Below are 20,472 nucleotides of genomic sequence, written 5' to 3'. Positions count from 1 at the left end.
CTTTATTTATATAGCGTCTTATACAATCAAAATTGTTTCAAGGCGCTTTCCAGAATCCCAGGGCCTGACCCCAGACAAGCAACAGTGGCAAGGAAAAACTCCCCTTTAACAGGAAGAAACCTTGAGCAGGACCAGGCTCATGTAGGGGGACCCTCCTGCTGATGGCCGGCTGGGTAAAGAGAGAGGAGAGGAGGGAGGACAGGTAGAGGAGAGGAGAGGTAGAGTGAAGGGGAGGTAGAGGAGAGGAGAAGGAGGAGGAGGGGAAAGAGGAGAGGAAAGAAGAGGAGAGGGAGAGGAAAAGGAGAAGGAGAGGAGAGGAGAGGAGAGGGAGAGGGAGAGGAGAGGAGAGGCACAGAGCACAGAAACACACACAAAAAATATGCACAATCACTTCAACGGGGCCGGCGGTCATTATGCAGCTCCGATGGCAGTGATACCTGCAAATAGATAGGGGGGGGGGGGGGGGAGAAGCAGAAAAACTACACAAGAATCAGCATAACTAGTCTGCTTGATGAGGAGAGGAAAGGAGAGGAAAGGAGAGGAAACCATGACCCAGTGGAGTGACAGAGGCCTGTCAGGTGATCATGTTTCCGGACCCCGGCAGCCTTGGCCTATAACAGCATAGCTAGAATGTGACCTAATGATTAGACGACCCCCTAAGTATGATAATTTGTCTGTCTATGATAGTAACTGGAAGTACTGAATTAGTAACAGTAAGCTTTTTCAAAGAGGTAGGTTTTGAGTCTGATCTTAAAAGTAGCGATGGAGTCAGCCTCCCGTACCTGGACAGGGAGCTGGTTCCAAAGCAGGGGGGCCTGGTAGCTAAATGCTCGGCCCCCCATTCTACTCCTAGAAACTCTGGGAACCACAAGTAGACCAGCATTCTGAGAGCGGAGCGGTCTATTGGGCTGATAGGGTATCACTAGCTCCTCCAGGTAGGATGGAGCTAGGCCTCTGAGGACCTTGTAGGTCAGAAGAAGGGTTTTAAAAGTTATTCTAAATTTAACGGGCAGCCAATGAAGCGACGCCATTACAGGACTTATGTGATCTACAGTAATACATTTCACAATGAAATTCTGCAGTCTTTTGGGGTTTTACGAGACAGAAATATGTAATCTGTAGCCTTGACACCATGCAAATGCACCTGAAAACTCCAGCGGGTTCAAAAAATTATTTATTAAGTCTTTCTCCAATTTGTCTCGATATAAAATGTTACACTCTGTGTTTCCTTTAAAAAACTAGTCCAACCTGCAGGTCGTAGTAAAGTGATGAGATGTCCGAACTGGAGTGGTTGAAGATGTGCGTGACCCGGGTCGGATAGTTGAGGTCAGCATAGAAGAACTGCAGGTGTTGTCCCACGCTGTTCCTCGTGGACACCCTGCGTCCCAGTCTGTCATAGTGATAGTTATTCCAGTGGCCAAACACAATAACCCCAAGGAGTTAAACGACTACAGGCCAGATGCCCTGACCTCTTTGGTCATGAAGTGTTTTGAAAAGTTACTAAAGAAAGAGGTCCTTACAAAAACTGAGCATCTTCTTGACCCGCTACAGTTTGCTTACAGGGCCAAGCGAGGTGTAGAGGATGCTACTGCCACTCTGCTCAACCTGCTCCTTAAGCACCTTGAAGGTAGCAAAACACATGCTAGGGTTTTATTTGTTGATTTTTCATCTGCTTTTAATACAATTCAACCACACATTTTAGTTGAAAAGCTCTTAAAAAAATGTAACCTTGATTTTAATATGGTGGGTTGGATTCTTGATTTTTTAACTGATAGAACTCAGCGGGTAAGGGTGAACGGTTATTTGTCTGGGGAGATGTTATCCTCTTTAGGATCCCCTGAGGGATGTGTCCTGTCACCACTTCTATACATTCTCTACACTGATGATTGCCGTAGCCAGTATGACAACAGACTGGACATATTTTTAAAATTTGCTGATGATTCAGCTATTGTCAGTCTTCTCCACGCAGATGACACTGATCATGGTCCTGTTGTGGATGGTTTTGTACTCTGGTGTGATAAAGCATTCCTACAACTAAATGTGGCAAAAACTAAGTTCATGGTCATTGACTTTAGGTCAAAGCCCCCTGCTGTCCAGCTCACCACCATTAAGGGTCAGGCGGTGGAGGGGGTGGAGACTTATAAGTACCTTGGTACCGTTATTGATAAGAAGCTGACTTTTAATGCAAACACAGAAATGCTTTGCAAGAAGGGTCAGCAACGACTGTTCTGTCCCCGCATACTGTCAAGGTTCAATGTGGAATTATTTCCACGGATTACCTAAGGACATAGTATCTGATCGTGGTCCACAGTTTTGCTCGCAAGTGTGGAGGGCCTTCTGTTCGGCGCTGGGAGCTTCGGTCAGCCTTACGTCAGGGTACCACCCACAGGCCAACGGGCAGGCAGAGAGAACGAACCAGAGCCTGGAGGACGCCCTAAGGTGTGTGGCAGCTCAAGATCCATCCTCCTGGAGCACCTACCTGCCGTGGGTGGAGTACGCCCACAACTCCTTGGTCTCTACTTCCACTGGTCTGTCCCCCTTCATGGCTTCCCTGGGCTACCAGCCTCCATTATTTGAGGGCCAGGAGGAGGAAGTTGCAGTACCGTAGTGCAGGCCAACATGCGCCGTTGCAGGAGGGTGTGGAGGCAGGTCCGCACGACTCTATTGCGGACCTCTCGTCGTTCTCAACTACAGGCCAATCGACACCGGATGCCAGCTCCCTCCTATCAATCAGGTCAGAAGGTCTGGTTGTCCACCAAGGACCTTCCACTCCAGGTCGAATCCCGCAAGCTGGCTCCTCGCTTTGTGGGGCCCTTTGAGGTGGATCAGATGGTAAACCCCGCAGCCGTCCGCCTGAAGCTTTCCCCAGCGTTGAAAATACACCCCACCTTCCATGTTTCCAAGGTGAAGCCAGTCGCAGAGACGGAACTGGTTGCCTCGTCTGATCCTCCACCCCCTCCCCGCATTGTGGATGGAGGTCCTGCCTATCCGGTCCGGAGTATCCTGGACGTCCACTGACGAGGTCGTGGCTTCCAGTTCCTGGTCGACTGGGAGGGGTATGGTCCGGAGAAGCGATTGTGGGTTCCACGCCGGTTCATCTTGGACAACAGCCTCCTCCGTGACTTCTACCGCGCCCACCCGGACAAGCCTGGAAGAACGCCCGGAGGCGCCCGTTGAGGGAGGGGTAATGTCAGGTTCCCAGCTTCTGGGAACTCTATTGCAGGTTTCTTCCTGCAGGGGCGTGGTGGAGCCATGGACTGGCGCACCTGCAGCCTATTGGTAATCTAGCCACCTATTTATAATTTTTCTTTTTGGATTTTGGATTAAAACTTTCTTGTGGTCTCCACTCTAGTGATGGGACGATGATACCTCAAGGAGTGTATTGACACACTACACAAACTGTGTCGGCACTGTATTGGTCACCCGCTAGTGACCCCTGCAGTAGTTATAAAATGATTGGAGGTAAAGGAATTCCTTGTTTGCTAAACTGAGTTGGTATGTAAAATATAGCAAATTTGAGTTACAATTCAGAGTTACAATTTTTTACTTATGTACACACATTTTTTGTTAACTTAACTGTTAAATCATATGAAATAATACAAAAAAGTGATTAGTTTATGATTTTTTATTGAGAAACAAAAGTTTTTGGAGTGTCTTTGCTCCAAGGCGATTTTTCCTCTTAGACACCAGCTCCCCAGCCTTAGAAAATACTCTTTCACACGGTGCAGATGACGATGGTGAGCAGAGAGTTTTAAGTGCAAGCTGAACAGAGTAAAAACTAAGGTGGCGAATTGCATTCACTTGTTAAAAAAATAGACACCCTATCTCATGATTTCGAAATCAGGATCTCGTTATTATGAGATAAAATGAATAAAGCAACTGTAAGGCTTTTTAACTGACTATCATATGTATCACAGGTCATTCACTTGATAAGGTGAGCGCAATGCGCCACCGTTAAAAATTGTATATAACAGTAAACAATGGTCAAAGGAGAAAAAGATTTCCCTTGTTTGGAGTCACAAGATCAAAATTATTCCACAGTGGGGAAAACTTCTTAGAACGATCCATAATTGCGCAACTGCAAAACTCCATCCAACAAACCCACGACATGTCGATACAGTTTGTTTCCTTATAAACACACTTTGGCGTGGCACATCCAAACGATACAATTCCTGTATCGGTCACGTGATTTTTTCTTAAAGCAATACACACATCGATACGGGGTTTCACTCTTGAGCTCTCGGCACAGTGCTGACGCACCAGTGTCGCTCGTCCCATCACTACTCCACGCCTTTTGATTTTCAACAACTCTTGTAAACTTCAATAAAGCTTCTCGGAAACCGATCCGCCACTGCGTGCTGCCTGCTTTCGGGTCCTGGTACAACCGTTCCTAACATAAACTTCGCATTTTGCCACCCACGAAGGCAAAAATTCCACTTGTGTGAAATGTCCTCTTTCTTTTACTTAGTTTCTATCATTGTTTAGCTCGCTGACTCAGTGAGCGGTGTCGTAAAGTCAAATTACCTTAAGGTCAAATGGGGGCCTTAAGCAGCTCCTTCAGCAGCAGACTGTTACACCCACGGTGTAAAAAGGACGATACCGCAGGTCATTCATCCCAACTGCAGTCAGATTGTACAACATTTACAACTCTTAATGTAGCATCAATAACCCATGGTTTTGGCAAATTTTTTCCGCACTACTTAATCATACTACCTCCGGAATGTCTTATTTGCACATCTCTTATTTGCACCTTCATTTTTTTTCATATTGCCTGACATTCCTTCTGTATATAATTTTAATTTCTGTATATAATGTATAATGTACATAGTAATGTACATAACATAAGAGTCTTTTTTTCCCTTTCTTTTAGTACTATACTGTACTGTACACCACGGGCTACCGCTGTTGTAACACGTGAATTTCCCCGATGTGGGCTCAATAAAGTTTATCCTTATCCTTAAATGACCAGGAACCGTCGTAATTGCGGTGGCTTCTGAACAGCAAGGGCAGCGGTTCTTCCAGCAGCCAATCACCGTCTCGGACACCCCTGTAGTCAGAAAAACACGAGACGCATTGAGTTTTCCTCTCAACTATTTCTGTTCGTACATAGTCAGCAGGCTGTTGGCTGACATCAAAAACCATTCAAATTATTATTTACCACAGTAGTGAAAGAAAATAACTCTACAACATCGCTGCAGCTGGATACCAGTACAAAGGTAGGCTGGAAATAGAAATACTGTGTGTTTTTAAAGCTGGAATAATCGGAGAAGAGACAATCTGTGTTGGGGGCTGGTGCCCGCAGGTGCAGGTTTTCTAATGATCTTTATTTTCTTTTTTTGTCGGACAATAATGAATGAATATTGCACCAAGAATTAGATCACCCACACCATATTCGGCATTGATATTAATAGATTTATAATACGAAGAGTGTCACTGTAGTGACGTCATACAGGATAAAGACACTGGCTGACTTGGGTCTTGGTAGAGAAAAACAAAACTCCATTTAAATGTGCGCTAACAAAGACTCGAGTTACCGGTCTGTAAATTCCTACGTTTGTGTTAAAAGAGACCTTGTGACTGTGATTAGTTTCACCTAATTGGGTCCCAGAGGCCGTCGTCTTCTGTACATCGGTTACCGAGAATCTGCGGGGGGTAAACAAAGGCTGCTAGGTTACCCAGCTGCTGGATCATATGGAGAGGCCTATACATGCAGCTGGTAGCTGTAATTCTCGCCCGTCAGGTGCTCCATTTCCACTTCATAATGTCTAATGAGTAGCAGAATTTTGAGTTGCTGTTTTTCAGAACATTGTGCCCTATGAACACTTGACAGCATTCATGGGTGCCCTTCGCCACAGAGTTACACAATCAGGGAAAGTCCAACAGGTAGGGCACTGATTAGTTTAATCATTATGACAGCATACATTTTCAGATTAATGGGCTTAGATGTCCCAAGTGTGTTGTGTTTGTGCGTCAAGGCCTAAATAGTGTTTTGAAAGCATTGTCTGAGCTTCCCCAGACAGACACATGACTAATTAATCTCCTAATAATATTAATATTAACACCGGATTAATGGTTGGTTCATGAAGATGTTTGAGAAGGTGATGTAATAGCTGGTCCAGGTCTAGGGGACCTTTGACCCTATGCAGTTTGCATACAGAGCTGATAGAGGCGTGGAGCATCCCATTCTGATATTGCTTATCAGCCCGTGCCACCGCCCAGAGAGCCCCGTGCTCCACGTTAGACTTCTTGAAGTCAGTTTGTGCATGGACAAATCAACAAGTCTGCCGATGACTCTGTCCTAATGAGTTTGTTTGAGGGAAATTGGATCATGGCCTGGTGATGAAGGAGGGAGTGGAGATGGAACAAGTGGATGCTACAAATACCTTGGAACTGTGCTGAATGAAAAACTTTGCTTCCAGCCTAACACAGAGGCTACCTTAAGAAGGACGAACAGCTTTTGCATTTTATTTTCTATACTTGTCCTTGTCTATCATTGATGCAATACAGTCCCCATTGTTATTTATTATCCTGTTTGTTTGTTGTGTGGTTTTATTTTAATGTCTGTCTACAACCGCAGGACAATAAATTTGACTGACTGATTAATTGATCATTCCAAAAATCAAGGTACATTCATGTTCTAAAATCTTCTCAGAAACACATTTTCATTAAACACAAACGTTGAAGGCAAGGTGACCGTGGTAGTTATTTTAGATGGTGCTGAACACGTCAGCCTTATTGGTGTCAGATTACTGATTATTGCCGATCCCCTTGAAAGTACCGGTAGCTGAAGAGGCTGAAATGCACTTCTCGGTTAACCTTTGGACACCCGGCCGATGCCAAATTTATAGCACTTTTAAACCAGGGTCGTCGATAAGGAAATAAAATTGCCTAAATTGACTGTCCTCTGCTCCTCTCAACACATTGCGCTGCAACTAAAAGCGTGATTTGACAGAACAGGATATCTGGTGTTTCCTGTGTCAAGCGTGAAAATACAAAATTGGTTCACGTCTGCGTTCTTTGCAATCCCCTCATCTCGCAGGGCACAACTGATGGATCCAGTGTGCCACACATCAGTAATGATGTTAATCATCTGATTGACCACTCTTTTAATAACATATCCCATGTTTTCTATTCTCAGCATTCAGTTTTCCTGTAGGCTTTTCGTATACATTTACTATAAAAGCTACTGCGCTAATTTCCTGCTCTAAAACATTTAGTGGAAGGGTGGACGTGACATTTGCTAGAGGCAGCATCAGCCTGGCTATTCTGTCTGTGTTTTTTACGCCTGCTTTCCTTATCTTCCTTATCTTACCCCCCACAGGGGAACAAGATGCAGAATAATGTACGAAATCCCAACTACCCCCCTGGTCCAATGGGTGCTGCAGGTCCTTATCCTGTTCAAGGACAGCCCCCTTATCAAGGGTACCCTGGACAACCACAGCACGGATGGCAGGGGGGACCCCCACCTGGGCCTGTGTACGGAGAACCTCCCAACAGAGGTGAGCGGTCACGTAGACATAGAATGATGCAGATCTGTGCAGCAGATTGTAGTCACATAAGTTGAAATCCAGTTAAAATAGTTTCATTATATTAAAATATTCATTACATGAACGATATTTGGAGGTAAAAATGTAAATAAGGACTTTTAGAGATTAGTATAAGATAATTCCACACTAATATCACATTAAACTAGCTTTAGGTCATTATGCTCAAAATGTATACATGCTGTAATGTATATCATCATATGAACATGCATATCCCTTAGTCTGCTACTATGGCAACACACCTTTGTCATTCACTGTATCATGAGTGACCATGAGTAAGTTAGTAAGTTCATTAACACGAGAAAGGGGCGATTTCTTTGTTGAGACCCCTTTTTTGTGCTCAGAAAAGATCGTCAAGGTCTCAAATAAATAATCTGACACGCCTGCATGCAGACATGTGACTGAAAGTGAAGAAGAAGAAAGTGTGTTGTTGAAAGCAGTGGTGCGTCCTGGAAGCTCTTATCTGGGCTGAGGCTGAGTGACATTGCATTGCCATGGTAGTGTGCCTCACATGAACACAGCGAGGAGACATTTGGTCGTGTTATGACACTCCAGCCGACCGCTGAAGACTTGGCAACTCTGGTCTGTTTAGTAAGGAGAAGCCTCACAAATTTCATTTGTGTCTCCTATTAATTCCTTTTCTCTTCTGCTCCTGCTTTTCTTCCTCCTTTTATTCCCCCAGTGCATGTGGTGGTGGAGGACAGAAGAGAGGACAACACAGGGACGAAAATACTGGCCTTCCTGAACGGCTGTTGGATGGTTCTTCGTTGCTCCATCTGTTTGGACATGCTGTCGGAATAAAGGCTGTTTCCGAAACCACACACTTGTTCCCTATTCACTACTCACTACATTAGATTAGATTAGATTAGATTAAACTTTATTGTCATTACACATGTCACAAGTACAAGGCAACGAAATGCAGTTAGCATCTAACCAGAAGTGCTTAAGTAGCAAACAAAACTGTGATGAGGTATAAACAATATATACACACAATAATATATGTTTATGATATCAATCTATATGTTTGTATTTACAGAGTTCACAGATATGTAAAGGGTATATACAAGTCATTGCAACCAAGATAAATATATACAGTATACAGGCTGTAACTATGGTGCTGAATTTCCTACAGGATCAATAGAGGCTATTTATGCAGTTTTTAACTATGTGTATGTTTTGACTATACAATAATGATAAAGTATGGTAAAAATGTGAAAAGTATGAAAAGCAGCGCAAATAAACAGATGTAGGTAGTGCAAATAAACAGATGTAAATAGTGCAATTATTGTAACAGATGTAATCAGTTGTGAAGGCCCGCCCATGTGTTTTGTTTTGTTTACCCAGAGACTGGGTGGGTCGTCAGTGAGACTGGTTTCACCTGCGAGCTGGGAGGAGCCAGAGGGCATAAAAGGGGCGGTTCTCCTTTGTCTCTCTCTCTGGCTGGGCTGCTGCCACCATACCTCGTGGCTGTCTCATCATTTTGGTTTGGGTTTCTCAATAAAATCTTTAGATGATTTGATCTTTCTGTGTGCTGATTCCCTCTTTTTGTTACAACTTTGAGCCAAGTCGTAACACTCGAGCGGCCAAGACAGGGGCAGAGGAAATCACAAGCTTAACCTCTTCAAAAGCTTGCTGACACAGGGGTGACCACTCAAACTTTGCCTTTTCACTAAGGAGACTAGTAAGAGGGGCAACCACAGTAGAAAAGTTCCTACAAAATGCCCGATAATAGCCTACCATGCCCAAAAGCGCATGAGTTCTTTTTTAGTTGTTGGTGGGGAAAATTGATCAATGGCCAACACTTTGGCTCTAACTGGACGAACGTGCCCCTGACCCACCACCTTTCCTAAGTAAGTTACAGTAGCCCTGGCAACATCACACTTGGCTAGATTTATTGTCAGATTTCACAGCCATCCAAGCCGGCCACTACTGTATTCATTAATCTCTGAAAGGTAGCTGGTGCATTTCGTAACCCAAATGGCATAACTTTATATGAATAAAGCCCTGAAGAGGTTATGAATGAAGCAACGTCCTGAGCACGCTTTGACAAGGGCACTTGCCAATAACCCTTCAAAAGGTCAAATTTACTGACAAATTTTGCCGAACCAACCTGATCTACACAATCCTCCATCCAGACGGGGTTATTGTGCCTGAAGGGAGGTAAAGTGAGAGGGGTCGGAGTTCAGCAGGGAGACAGCAGTGGGGAAGAAGCTGTTTCTGGTAGTGATGGGACGATGATACCTCAAGGAGTGTATTGACACACTACACAAACTGTGTCGGCAGTGTATTGATACTGTGTTGGTCACCCACTAGTGACCCCTGCAGTAGTTATAAAATGATTGCAGGTAAAGGAATTCCTTGTTTGCTAAACTGAGTTGGTATGTAAAATATAGCAAATTTGAGTTACAATTCAGAGTTACAATTTTTTACTTATGTACACACATTTCTTGTTAACTTAACTGTTAAATCATATGAAATAATACAAAAAAGTGATTAGTTTATGATTTTTTATTGAGAAACAAAGGTTTTTGGAGTGTCTTTGCTCCAAGGCGATTTCTCCTCTTAGACACCAGCTCCCCAGCCTTAGAAAATACTCTTTCATACGGTGCAGATGACGATGGTGAGCAGAGAGTTTTAAGTGCAAGTTGAACAGAGTAAAAACTAACTGACTATCATATGTATCACAGGTCATTCACTTGATAAAGTGAAAACTACTATTGAGTGCACTATGTAGTAGTGATTTGACGAGCGACACTGGTGCGTCAGCACTGTGCCGAGAGCTCAAGAGTGAAACCCCGTATCGATGCGTGTATTGCTTTAAGAAAAAATCACGTGACCGATACAGGAATTGTATCGTTTGGATGTGCCACGCCAAAGTGTGTTTATAAGGAAACAAACTGTATCGACATGTCGTGGGTTTGTTGGATGGAGTTTTGCAGTTGCGCAATTATGGATCGTTCTAAGAAGTTTTCCCCACTGTGGAATAATTTTGATCTTGTGACTCCAAACAAGGGAAATCTTTTTCTCCTTTGAGCATTGTTTACTGTTATATACAATTTTTAACGGCGGCGCATTGCGCTCACCTTATCAGTTTATCAAGTGAATGACCTGTGATACATATGATAGTCAGTTAAAAAGCCTTACAGTTGCTTTATTCATTTTATCTCATAATAACGAGATCCTGATCTCGAAATCATGAGATAGGGTGTCTATTTTTTTAACAAGTGAATGCAATGCGCCACCTTAGTTTTTACTCTGTTCAGCTTGCACTTAAAACTCTCTGCTCACCATCGTCATCTGCACCGTGTGAAAGAGTATTTTCTAAGGCTGGGGAGCTGGTGTCTAAGAGGAGAAATCGCCTTGGAGCAAAGACACTCCAAAAACTTTCGTTTCTCAATAAAAAATCATAAACTAATGACTTTTTTGTATTATTTCATATGATTTAACAGTTAAGTTAACAAAAAATGTGTGTACATAAGTAAAAAATTGTAACTCAAATTTGCTATATTTTACATACCAACTCAGTTTAGCAAACAAGGAATTCCTTTACCTGCAATCATTTTATAACTACTGCAGGGGTCACTAGTGGGTGACCAACACAGTATCAATACACTGCCGACACAGTTTGTGTAGTGTGTCAATACACTCCTTGAGGTATCATCGTCCCATCACTACTATGTAGAGTATAGGGGCTGGTTTTGGACACAGTGAATGTGTTCCCAGAGTGCACCCTCTCTCTGTGTCTCGATCCTCGTCACGCTCTGTCTCAGGCTTGTCCGTTTTAAGGCTCTTTGGCACTTTATGCAATGACGTCTGTATGGCCCTCCTGCCTGCCCTCTCCCCAGAACAGCCCCTTCCCCTGACTCCTCCTGTACCCCAGAGGCCCCAGAGGTCAGGATGCCAGCGTGCTCTGACAAGAGTCATGTTTGATACGAGCTCTTTCATTTGCACATTAGTTGTCTTAAAATGATTTCCCATAAACGCATTTTAGGAGACAACTTGATTTGTCAGAATTTAAAATCTATTGGCCTATTTGCTTGTTTTGTTTTTAAAGGAATATATATATAGTGAAAAACAAACAATCTGTCAGATCTGCCTTTTGCCTTCGATCTGTTCGTTGTAGAAAAATCTTAAAACAATTTATTTGCATCAAATGGAAGACTTTTGTTGTCAGTTTGGAGGGTAGAGCAAAAGGTATTGGACTGGATAAACAAATACATAAATTAGAATCTATAGGACCTAAAAAGTTAATTTAATTTAATTTAATTTCAGTTCTTAATTAATGACATTCAGTAAATACTTTAGGAACAACTAACAAAGCTTGTAATCACTAATCAGCCACTTTTCTGCACAAGAAAGGCTGGGAACAGACAAATGACCTTTACTGCTAGCATGGGGAACAAACAGTTGGGTATTTACACATGCATTACCTGCATGAAATCTAACATTGCATGTTTACTGGGGCTTGTGAGCCGCCAAGGCAGGACCATGATGAGCAGTGAGACGGAAGTGTTTGCAACGCACTAAATCGTACACTCACCCCGGTTATAATGTAGAAAAATGTTTGAATTCAGATTTACTTCCCCAATTTGTGCTACATGGCAGTAAAGAGATAAATGTGGATGTAATGTGCAGATCATTGTAATATTTCTGATCCTATGATGCATCCGAGACCTTTGTTTCCTAAAAAGATTGGTTAAAGTGCCTCTTTGGGTGAGATTAATAGGTGAAAGCAGAAATGAGAGCGAAATGGAAGAAAATGTTTTTTGTTTTAAATATTTGAACATATCGAGCAGCTTCTTTCATTTAACTCGCAGTGTTTAGTTTAAACTGGCCATTTTCGGGTGATGGAAACAAGGAGTGTATAAAAAAGGACACATTATTGCCTTTTAATTAAACACTGTTTAGCTAAGCAGCGTGACAAATCCAATAGATGGGGAGCCACACTAATGTAGTTTTTGGAATGCTCTTAATGCCCACTGGGCGACTTTGATAATCACTCTTCCTTTATATTTAATTTTGTCTCTATTATCTCCTAGAAACAAGCTAGCCAGTTCTAAAGCGTCCGCATGCTCCACCATATCCAGCTGATGGTTGCTGACTGGTGCAGCAGTTAGGAAAGCAGATGAACAGACTCCAGACACATAAAGGAGATGAACGTACACGATGCTCGATTGCAGTGTAACAATCATGTTTTATTGATAAGGTTCTCAGAAGAGTCTCGTTTCAGTGAACGCATGATAATCATCCGTCGATAATACTGATTTTGGTACATTATGACATCCAGCACGAGTCTCTTCACAGTGAGAAGGATCCATTACTGCTACTGCTGTTGGGATCTAGGACAGAATTCTCGCTGCTTCCGCACAAAAAAACCAGTCAAAAACAACAAAAAGGGGACCGATATTGTAGATATGGATATTAGAGTGCCACAAAAATTCTAGAGTAGTAAGACCAGCTAAAGATTTTGCACATTACAAGCCACTTCCTCTTAGAAATATAAAACTTGATATTCTGGACAATATTCTACTGTGCTGCATAAAGGTAAGTCTATACACTGTACATCGAAATATAATTCGAAAAAACAGATTTCACAGTTTTAAAGACTTTATTTAAGGTATAAACTGCTTTTTTTAAACACTTTATTACATAAATTATTCTTTTGAGAGACTATTATTTGCCCTGCCAGCAAACTGAAATGATACAAAAACAAACAGAACTTTTTTTTTTCTTCGTACATAGCTTACAAAAGGAAACCAACTCATCCATTAATGCTCGCTTTAAATAGAACCGGTGACTCATTCATGATTGTCATATAGTACTAATAAATAAATGTAAAATCATGAAATAAATACTAACTTAGCATGTTCTCCGGACAGTGTTGTGTTTGATCGTTCTGTACAGAAGTGCCTCGGTGAAAGTCTCACGATTCTACTGCGACTGAAATGTACAAAACTACGGCATCTACAGTATACGCAACATCCTGAAATTTAGGTGGACACATATGTAGTAATATGATTCCTCTTCTCTCGTCCGATTAAACGTTGCTGTCTCACGCACATTGTCCACAGATATCCATCACCTTTTTTTTTGGACTGCTTTTTTCTTTTTTGTTTGTTTCTTGTTAAGTTGATCATCTTTTGTTTATTGACATCCGATTTATTCATGGGTACGATGAGCTCCGGTGTCGCTTGGCTGGATGTGCGCTGCTTGGGCAGCGGCGGAACGGTCCGTGGTGGACGATGGGAGGCCTGAGACAGGGAGGTGACTCATCGGACCGGACGCCTCTGCGGCGTCCTCCGTTGGCGTGTAGCTGTAAAATGCTGCTCTCTGGAGTGGCTTTGTTTACTTTGGTCCCTTTGCCTTGGCAGCACAGAATAACTCCGCTGCGTGGTAACTGTCATGGCCGCTGTCAGTGTGACCCAAAAAATATGGGTGAAAATATCACTATCTTTTTTAAAAAGGGGATTCTTATTCATTAAGCAACAGTTCTCAAAGGTTCTTCAGTGCTTTTCCAGTTTTTTTTTCCCTAAAAAGAATCATTCATCCAAACTTTTTTTTTTTTTTAAGATTTTCTTTTTCCTTTTTTTTGCCGGGGGCAGTAAAATGAACTTTTTTTTTTCTGATAAGTCATTCTTTCGAAAGTCCCTGCAGCGTTCCACAAATAACCCCATTTGTTGGTTAATTCTCCACATTTTTCTTTTTTCTTTAAAGAGGAGTAGGGTTGAGGAGGCTGGGTAGGAAAAAATAAAAAGTAGGATCCAGAGAATTAAAAGTGCCCTTCAAGCAAGTTCAGGTGTGCCGTTACCTCTTGCCCATCTCGTTCTGTCTGAGGAACTGGATGTTGAAGCTGCTGTCAGCCAGTTCTGGATACTGCTCTACAGGAAGTACATAGTAGCCATCGTAGCCTTGTACTTTACCTGAAGTTAAGAGCTGCTGTCTCTCACCCTCTGTCCAGAGACGGCTGCCTCCTTTCCCGTCCCTGGCCCTCTGTTGTTCCTTGCTCCAGGCCCCAGCCAAGGCTCTCTGCCTGGCCAGTTCCAAAAGTCTTACCTTCTCTTCGTCCACTACATCCACGGCGAGCCCGTAGCGAATGCTCAGCACCAGAGAAGGAACCGCAAACTCCACGGTCACTCCTCTCCTCGAGCGACCGCTCACTGTCACGTTGATTCCGCTCTCCAGCGACTTTCGCCCGTTGGTGAGCCCCAGTGCCAACAGGTCGCTGTCAGCGGAGCCCACTTTAACAAAGTAGTGGCAGTCCTTCCCATCCTGGGTATAATGGGTGCCTTCAAGGTACTGGGCACCGTTGAGCACCAAAGCAACTTTACGGCTGTCTTCGCTGGCCAAAGCTGACACGCCGGCTACCACTCTCCCTTCCTTCAGAGCCAGCATGACTCCTCTGCCTATTATGGGGGTGCTGGTACCGAACCAGTGACCTGGTTTGTTTTTGCGCCTTCTGCGTTCCTTGTTTAGGAGACGACCCTCCAGGGCCATAAAGGCCTGGTTGTGACGCTCTGCCGCCTGCTGCACACCTGTGATGAGCTGCACGGGAACACATCGGACATTTCACTCACTCGTATTGTCAGTTTCCTGCAGTATATTAGCGGCTACTAGCACCATTATTAAAACTGACTCATATGCGTCATCAATCATTTTCATGCAATTCGTAACCACTCTGCTTCTGTTGGCAATGGTTTCAGAACCAAAGTCAATACCTGTCCGTTCTCACAGTGCTGGGTGGCCTGCAGCTCATATGGCGGCTCCACAAAGTACAGCGAGTGTCGAGGGAATCCTGGGATTATGTTGCTAAACTGGAAGCCAAACATCACCAGCCAGCTCTTCACATCTACAGAAGACGGGAAGGGCGAGAATTTACCCAATGGCAACAAATGTATAAATATTTTCATATATAGTTGTGTTTTTTTTTTTGCCATTAATTAAAGAGAGCCTCTGTAACTCTTTGAGGTACAGTTGCAGAAACCACCTTAACCAAATATTTTTTTCCTTTTACGGCGAAACCCGAGGCTGATGCAGAGATGTGTCTATTATCTGCCCATTTTTCACTTGATACTCTGCATTATTCATGGACCTCTATGTTTTAAGAAATGTTTCTGTTTCTGTAAAATATTTACCAGGCCTAGAGTGGTAAAATGAAGGTTGGAATGAAATGGACAGTTCTGATTAAATGTCCTGCCACCTCCCATGAAGTAATGATTAAATTATGTAGAATTACTCATTGAATGCTCTACCTGTGACATAATCTTTGACGTCCAGCATGTCACTCAGGGGGTTGTTGTTCTTGAACATGTACATATTAAATGGAGAAAGATCTCTCCCAATCTTGGGCCACATGCTGTAGTCAGGCGAAGTCCAGCGCCCGGCCAGAACGTCGTAGTCTCGCTGAGTGAAGTGGACCAGCTTGGTCAGAGGGTAGTAGAGACCACCGTGGAAACCGATTACCAGCTGGAACTCTGGGTTTGAGTCCAGGTACACTTCACCATAGGGAGTGTACTGAACCTGAACGACACAAGAAGAACCACTTTGCTTTTAGTGAAATCCTCTCTGACTCCCATGAAAAGGTCAGAACCATATTTCATGTACAGAAAGGCACCCCAGGAGCTCACGATTGAGCCTGGAGCTGTTTTCAGAAGTGTTGTCAGAAGCGATGTAATATTCCTCTCCACTGCTCACCTCCATGGCGAACAAGTGTCCCTGATCATGACAAGGAAATTTAGTACGTTTGTAATGTTCACAGTAATACATTTCACAATGAAATTCTGCAGTCTTTTGGGGTTTTACGAGACAGAAATATGTAATCTGTAGCCTTGACACCATGCAAATGCACCTGAAAACTCCAGCGGGTTCAAAAAATTATTTATTAAGTCTTTCTCCAATTTGTCTCGATATAAAATGTTACACTCTGTGTTTCCTTTAAAAAAACTAGTCCAACCTGCAGGTCGTAGTAAAGTGATGAGATGTCCGAACTGGAGTGGTTGAAGATGTGCGTGACCCGGGTCGGATAGTTGAGGTCAGCATAGAAGAACTGCAGGTGTTGTCCCACGCTGTTCCTCGTGGACACCCTGCGTCCCAGTCTGTCATAGTGATAGTTATTCCAGTGGCCAAACACAATAACCCCAAGGAGTTAAACGACTACAGGCCAGATGCCCTGACCTCTTTGGTCATGAAGTGTTTTGAAAAGTTACTAAAGAAAGAGGTCCTTACAAAAACTGAGCATCTTCTTGACCCGCTACAGTTTGCTTACAGGGCCAAGCGAGGTGTAGAGGATGCTACTGCCACTCTGCTCAACCTGCTCCTTAAGCACCTTGAAGGTAGCAAAACACATGCTAGGGTTTTATTTGTTGATTTTTCATCTGCTTTTAATACAATTCAACCACACATTTTAGTTGAAAAGCTCTTAAAAAAATGTAACCTTGATTTTAATATGGTGGGTTGGATTCTTGATTTTTTAACTGATAGAACTCAGCGGGTAAGGGTGAACGGTTATTTGTCTGGGGAGATGTTATCCTCTTTAGGATCCCCTGAGGGATGTGTCCTGTCACCGCTTCTATACATTCTCTACACTGATGATTGCCGTAGCCAGTATGACAACAGACTGGATATATTTTTAAAATTTGCTGATGATTCAGCTATTGTCAGTCTTCTCCACGCAGATGACACTGATCATGGTCCTGTTGTGGATGGTTTTGTACTCTGGTGTGATAAAGCATTCCTACAACTAAATGTGGCAAAAACTAAGTTCATGGTCATTGACTTTAGGTCAAAGCCCCCTGCTGTCCAGCTCACCACCATTAAGGGTCAGGCGGTGGAGGGGGTGGAGACTTATAAGTACCTTGGTACCGTTATTGATAAGAAGCTGACTTTTAATGCAAACACAGAAATGCTTTGCAAGAAGGGTCAGCAACGACTGTTCTGTCCCCGCATACTGTCAAGGTTCAATGTGGAATTTTTTCCACGGATTACCTAAGGACATAGTATCTGATCGTGGTCCACAGTTTTGCTCGCAAGTGTGGAGGGCCTTCTGTTCGGCGCTGGGAGCTTCGGTCAGCCTTACGTCAGGGTACCACCCACAGGCCAACGGGCAGGCAGAGAGAACGAACCAGAGCCTGGAGGACGCCCTAAGGTGTGTGGCAGCTCAAGATCCATCCTCCTGGAGCACCTACCTGCCGTGGGTGGAGTACGCCCACAACTCCTTGGTCTCTACTTCCACTGGTCTGTCCCCCTTCATGGCTTCCCTGGGCTACCAGCCTCCATTATTTGAGGGCCAGGAGGAGGAAGTTGCAGTACCGTAGTGCAGGCCAACATGCGCCGTTGCAGGAGGGTGTGGAGGCAGGTCCGCACGACTCTATTGCGGACCTCTCGTCGTTCTCAACTACAGGCCAATCGACACCGGATGCCAGCTCCCTCCTATCAATCAGGTCAGAAGGTCTGGTTGTCCACCAAGGACCTTCCACTCCAGGTCGAATCCCGCAAGCTGGCTCCTCGCTTTGTGGGGCCCTTTGAGGTGGATCAGATGGTAAACCCCGCAGCCGTCCGCCTGAAGCTTTCCCCAGCGTTGAAAATACACCCCACCTTCCATGTTTCCAAGGTGAAGCCAGTCGCAGAGACGGAACTGGTTGCCTCGTCTGATCCTCCACCCCCTCCCCGCATTGTGGATGGAGGTCCTGCCTATCCGGTCCGGAGTATCCTGGACGTCCACTGACGAGGTCGTGGCTTCCAGTTCCTGGTCGACTGGGAGGGGTATGGTCCGGAGAAGTGATTGTGGGTTCCACGCCGGTTCATCTTGGACAACAGCCTCCTCCGTGACTTCTACCGCGCCCACCCGGACAAGCCTGGAAGAACGCCCGGAGGCGCCCGTTGAGGGAGGGGTAATGTCAGGTTCCCAGCTTCTGGGAACTCTATTGCAGGTTTCTTCCTGCAGGGGGCGTGGTGGAGCCATGGACTGGCGCACCTGCAGCCTATTGGTAATCTAGCCACCTATTTATAATTTTTCTTTTTGGATTTTGGATTAAAACTTTCTTGTGGTCTCCACTCTAGTGATGGGACGATGATACCTCAAGGAGTGTATTGACACACTACACAAACTGTGTCGGCACTGTATTGGTCACCCACTAGTGACCCCTGCAGTAGTTATAAAATGATTGGAGGTAAAGGAATTCCTTGTTTGCTAAACTGAGTTGGTATGTAAAATATAGCAAATTTGAGTTACAATTCAGAGTTACAATTTTTTACTTATGTACACACATTTTTTGTTAACTTAACTGTTAAATCATATGAAATAATACAAAAAAGTGATTAGTTTATGATTTTTATTGAGAAACAAAAGTTTTTGGAGTGTCTTTGCTCCAAGGCGATTTTTCCTCTTAGACACCAGCTCCCCAGCCTTAGAAAATACTCTTTCACACGGTGCAGATGACGATGGTGAGCAGAGAGTTTTAAGTGCAAGCTGAACAGAGTAAAAACTAAGGTGGCGAATTGCATTCACTTGTTAAAAAAATAGACACCCTATCTCATGATTTCGAAATCAGGATCTCGTTATTATGAGATAAAATGAATAAAGCAACTGTAAGGCTTTTTAACTGACTATCATATGTATCACAGGTCATTCACTTGATAAGGTGAGCGCAATGCGCCACCGTTAAAAATTGTATATAACAGTAAACAATGGTCAAAGGAGAAAAAGATTTCCCTTGTTTGGAGTCACAAGATCAAAATTATTCCACAGTGGGGAAAACTTCTTAGAACGATCCATAATTGCGCAACTGCAAAACTCCATCCAACAAACCCACGACATGTCGATACAGTTTGTTTCCTTATAAACACACTTTGGCGTGGCACATCCAAACGATACAATTCCTGTATCGGTCACGTGATTTTTTCTTAAAGCAATACACACATCGATACGGGGTTTCACTCTTGAGCTCTCGGCACAGTGCTGACGCACCAGTGTCGCTCGTCCCATCACTACTCCACGCCTTTTGATTTTCAACAACTCTTCAATAAAGCTTCTCGGAAACCGATCCGCCACTGCGTGCTGCCTGCTTTCGGGTCCTGGTACAACCGTTCCTAACATAAACTTCGCATTTTGCCACCCACGAAGGCAAAAATTCCACTTGTGTGAAATGTCCTCTTTCTTTTACTTAGTTTCTATCATTGTTTAGCTCGCTGACTCAGTGAGCGGTGTCGTAAGGTCAAATTACCTTAAGGTCAAATGGGGGGCCTTAAGCAGCTCCTTCAGCAGCAGACTGTTACACCCACGGTGTAAAAAGGACGATACCGCAGGTCATTCATCCCAACTGCAGTCAGATTGTACAACATTTACAACTCTTAATGTAGCATCAATAACCCATGGTTTTGGCAAATTTTTTCCGCACTACTTAATCATACTACCTCCGGAATGTCTTATTTGCACATCTCTTATTTGCACCTTCATTTTTCTTCATATTGCCTGACATTCCTTCTGTATATAATTTTTAATTTCTGTATATAATGTATAATGTACATAGTAATGTACATAACATAAGAGTCTTTTTTTCCCTTTCTTTTAGTACTATACTGTACTGTACACCACGGGCTACCGCTGTAACACGTGAATTTCCCCGATGTGGGATCAATAAAGTTTATCCTTATCCTTAAATGACCAGGAACCGTCGTAATTGCGGTGGCTTCTGAACAGCAAGGGCAGCGGTTCTTCCAGCAGCCAATCACCGTCTCGGACACCCTTGTAGTCAGAAAAACACGAGACGCATTGAGTTTTCCTCTCAACTATTTCTGTTCGTACATAGTCAGCAGGCTGTTGGCTGACATCAAACACCATTCAAATTATTATTTACCACAGTAGTGAAAGAAAATAACTCTACAACATCGCTGCAGCTGGATACCAGTACAAAGGTAGGCTGGAAATAGAAAT

General features: G+C 43.6%; 2 protein-coding genes across 4 annotated transcripts; one reads left to right on the top strand and one right to left on the bottom strand.

Annotated features, from left to right (window-relative positions):
* The first annotated feature begins 1,405 nt into the window (after positions 1-1,405).
* On the top strand, positions 1,406-8,361 carry LOC115252362 (cysteine-rich and transmembrane domain-containing protein 1-like). Of its 3 annotated transcripts, XM_029847281.1 has the most exons (4): positions 5,686-5,740; positions 5,831-5,883; positions 7,322-7,499; positions 8,227-8,361. In XM_029847281.1, the coding sequence occupies exons 1-4, from the start codon at positions 5,692-5,694 to the stop codon at positions 8,343-8,345; spliced, it is 399 nt and encodes a 132-aa protein (XP_029703141.1). In that variant the 5' UTR covers positions 5,686-5,691; the 3' UTR covers positions 8,346-8,361. The 3 variants fall into 3 exon arrangements, 2 of the variants coding, with proteins under 2 accessions (XP_029703142.1, XP_029703141.1); XM_029847282.1 differs by lacking the exons at positions 5,686-5,740; positions 5,831-5,883 and adding an exon at positions 1,406-1,627; XR_003890800.1 differs by lacking the exons at positions 5,686-5,740; positions 5,831-5,883 and adding an exon at positions 5,106-5,216.
* Positions 8,362-13,279: 4,918 nt separating this feature from the next.
* On the bottom strand, positions 13,280-16,887 carry LOC115252459 (teneurin-2-like). Its single transcript, XM_029847722.1, has 6 exons — positions 16,796-16,887; positions 16,495-16,636; positions 16,146-16,256; positions 15,794-16,061; positions 15,260-15,390; positions 13,280-15,086 (listed from the first exon to the last, which is right to left on the bottom strand). The coding sequence occupies exons 1-6, from the start codon at positions 16,885-16,887 to the stop codon at positions 14,349-14,351; spliced, it is 1,482 nt and encodes a 493-aa protein (XP_029703582.1). The 3' UTR covers positions 13,280-14,348.
* Between the last annotated feature and the right edge of the window lie 3,585 nt (positions 16,888-20,472).

This window comes from Takifugu rubripes, chromosome 14 (genome assembly GCF_901000725.2).
Source record: "Takifugu rubripes chromosome 14, fTakRub1.2, whole genome shotgun sequence".
NCBI classification, from domain to species: domain Eukaryota; kingdom Metazoa; phylum Chordata; class Actinopteri; order Tetraodontiformes; family Tetraodontidae; genus Takifugu; species Takifugu rubripes.
The sequence above is the reverse complement of the archived record's forward strand: the minus strand, read 5'-3'. Positions and strand labels throughout refer to the sequence as shown.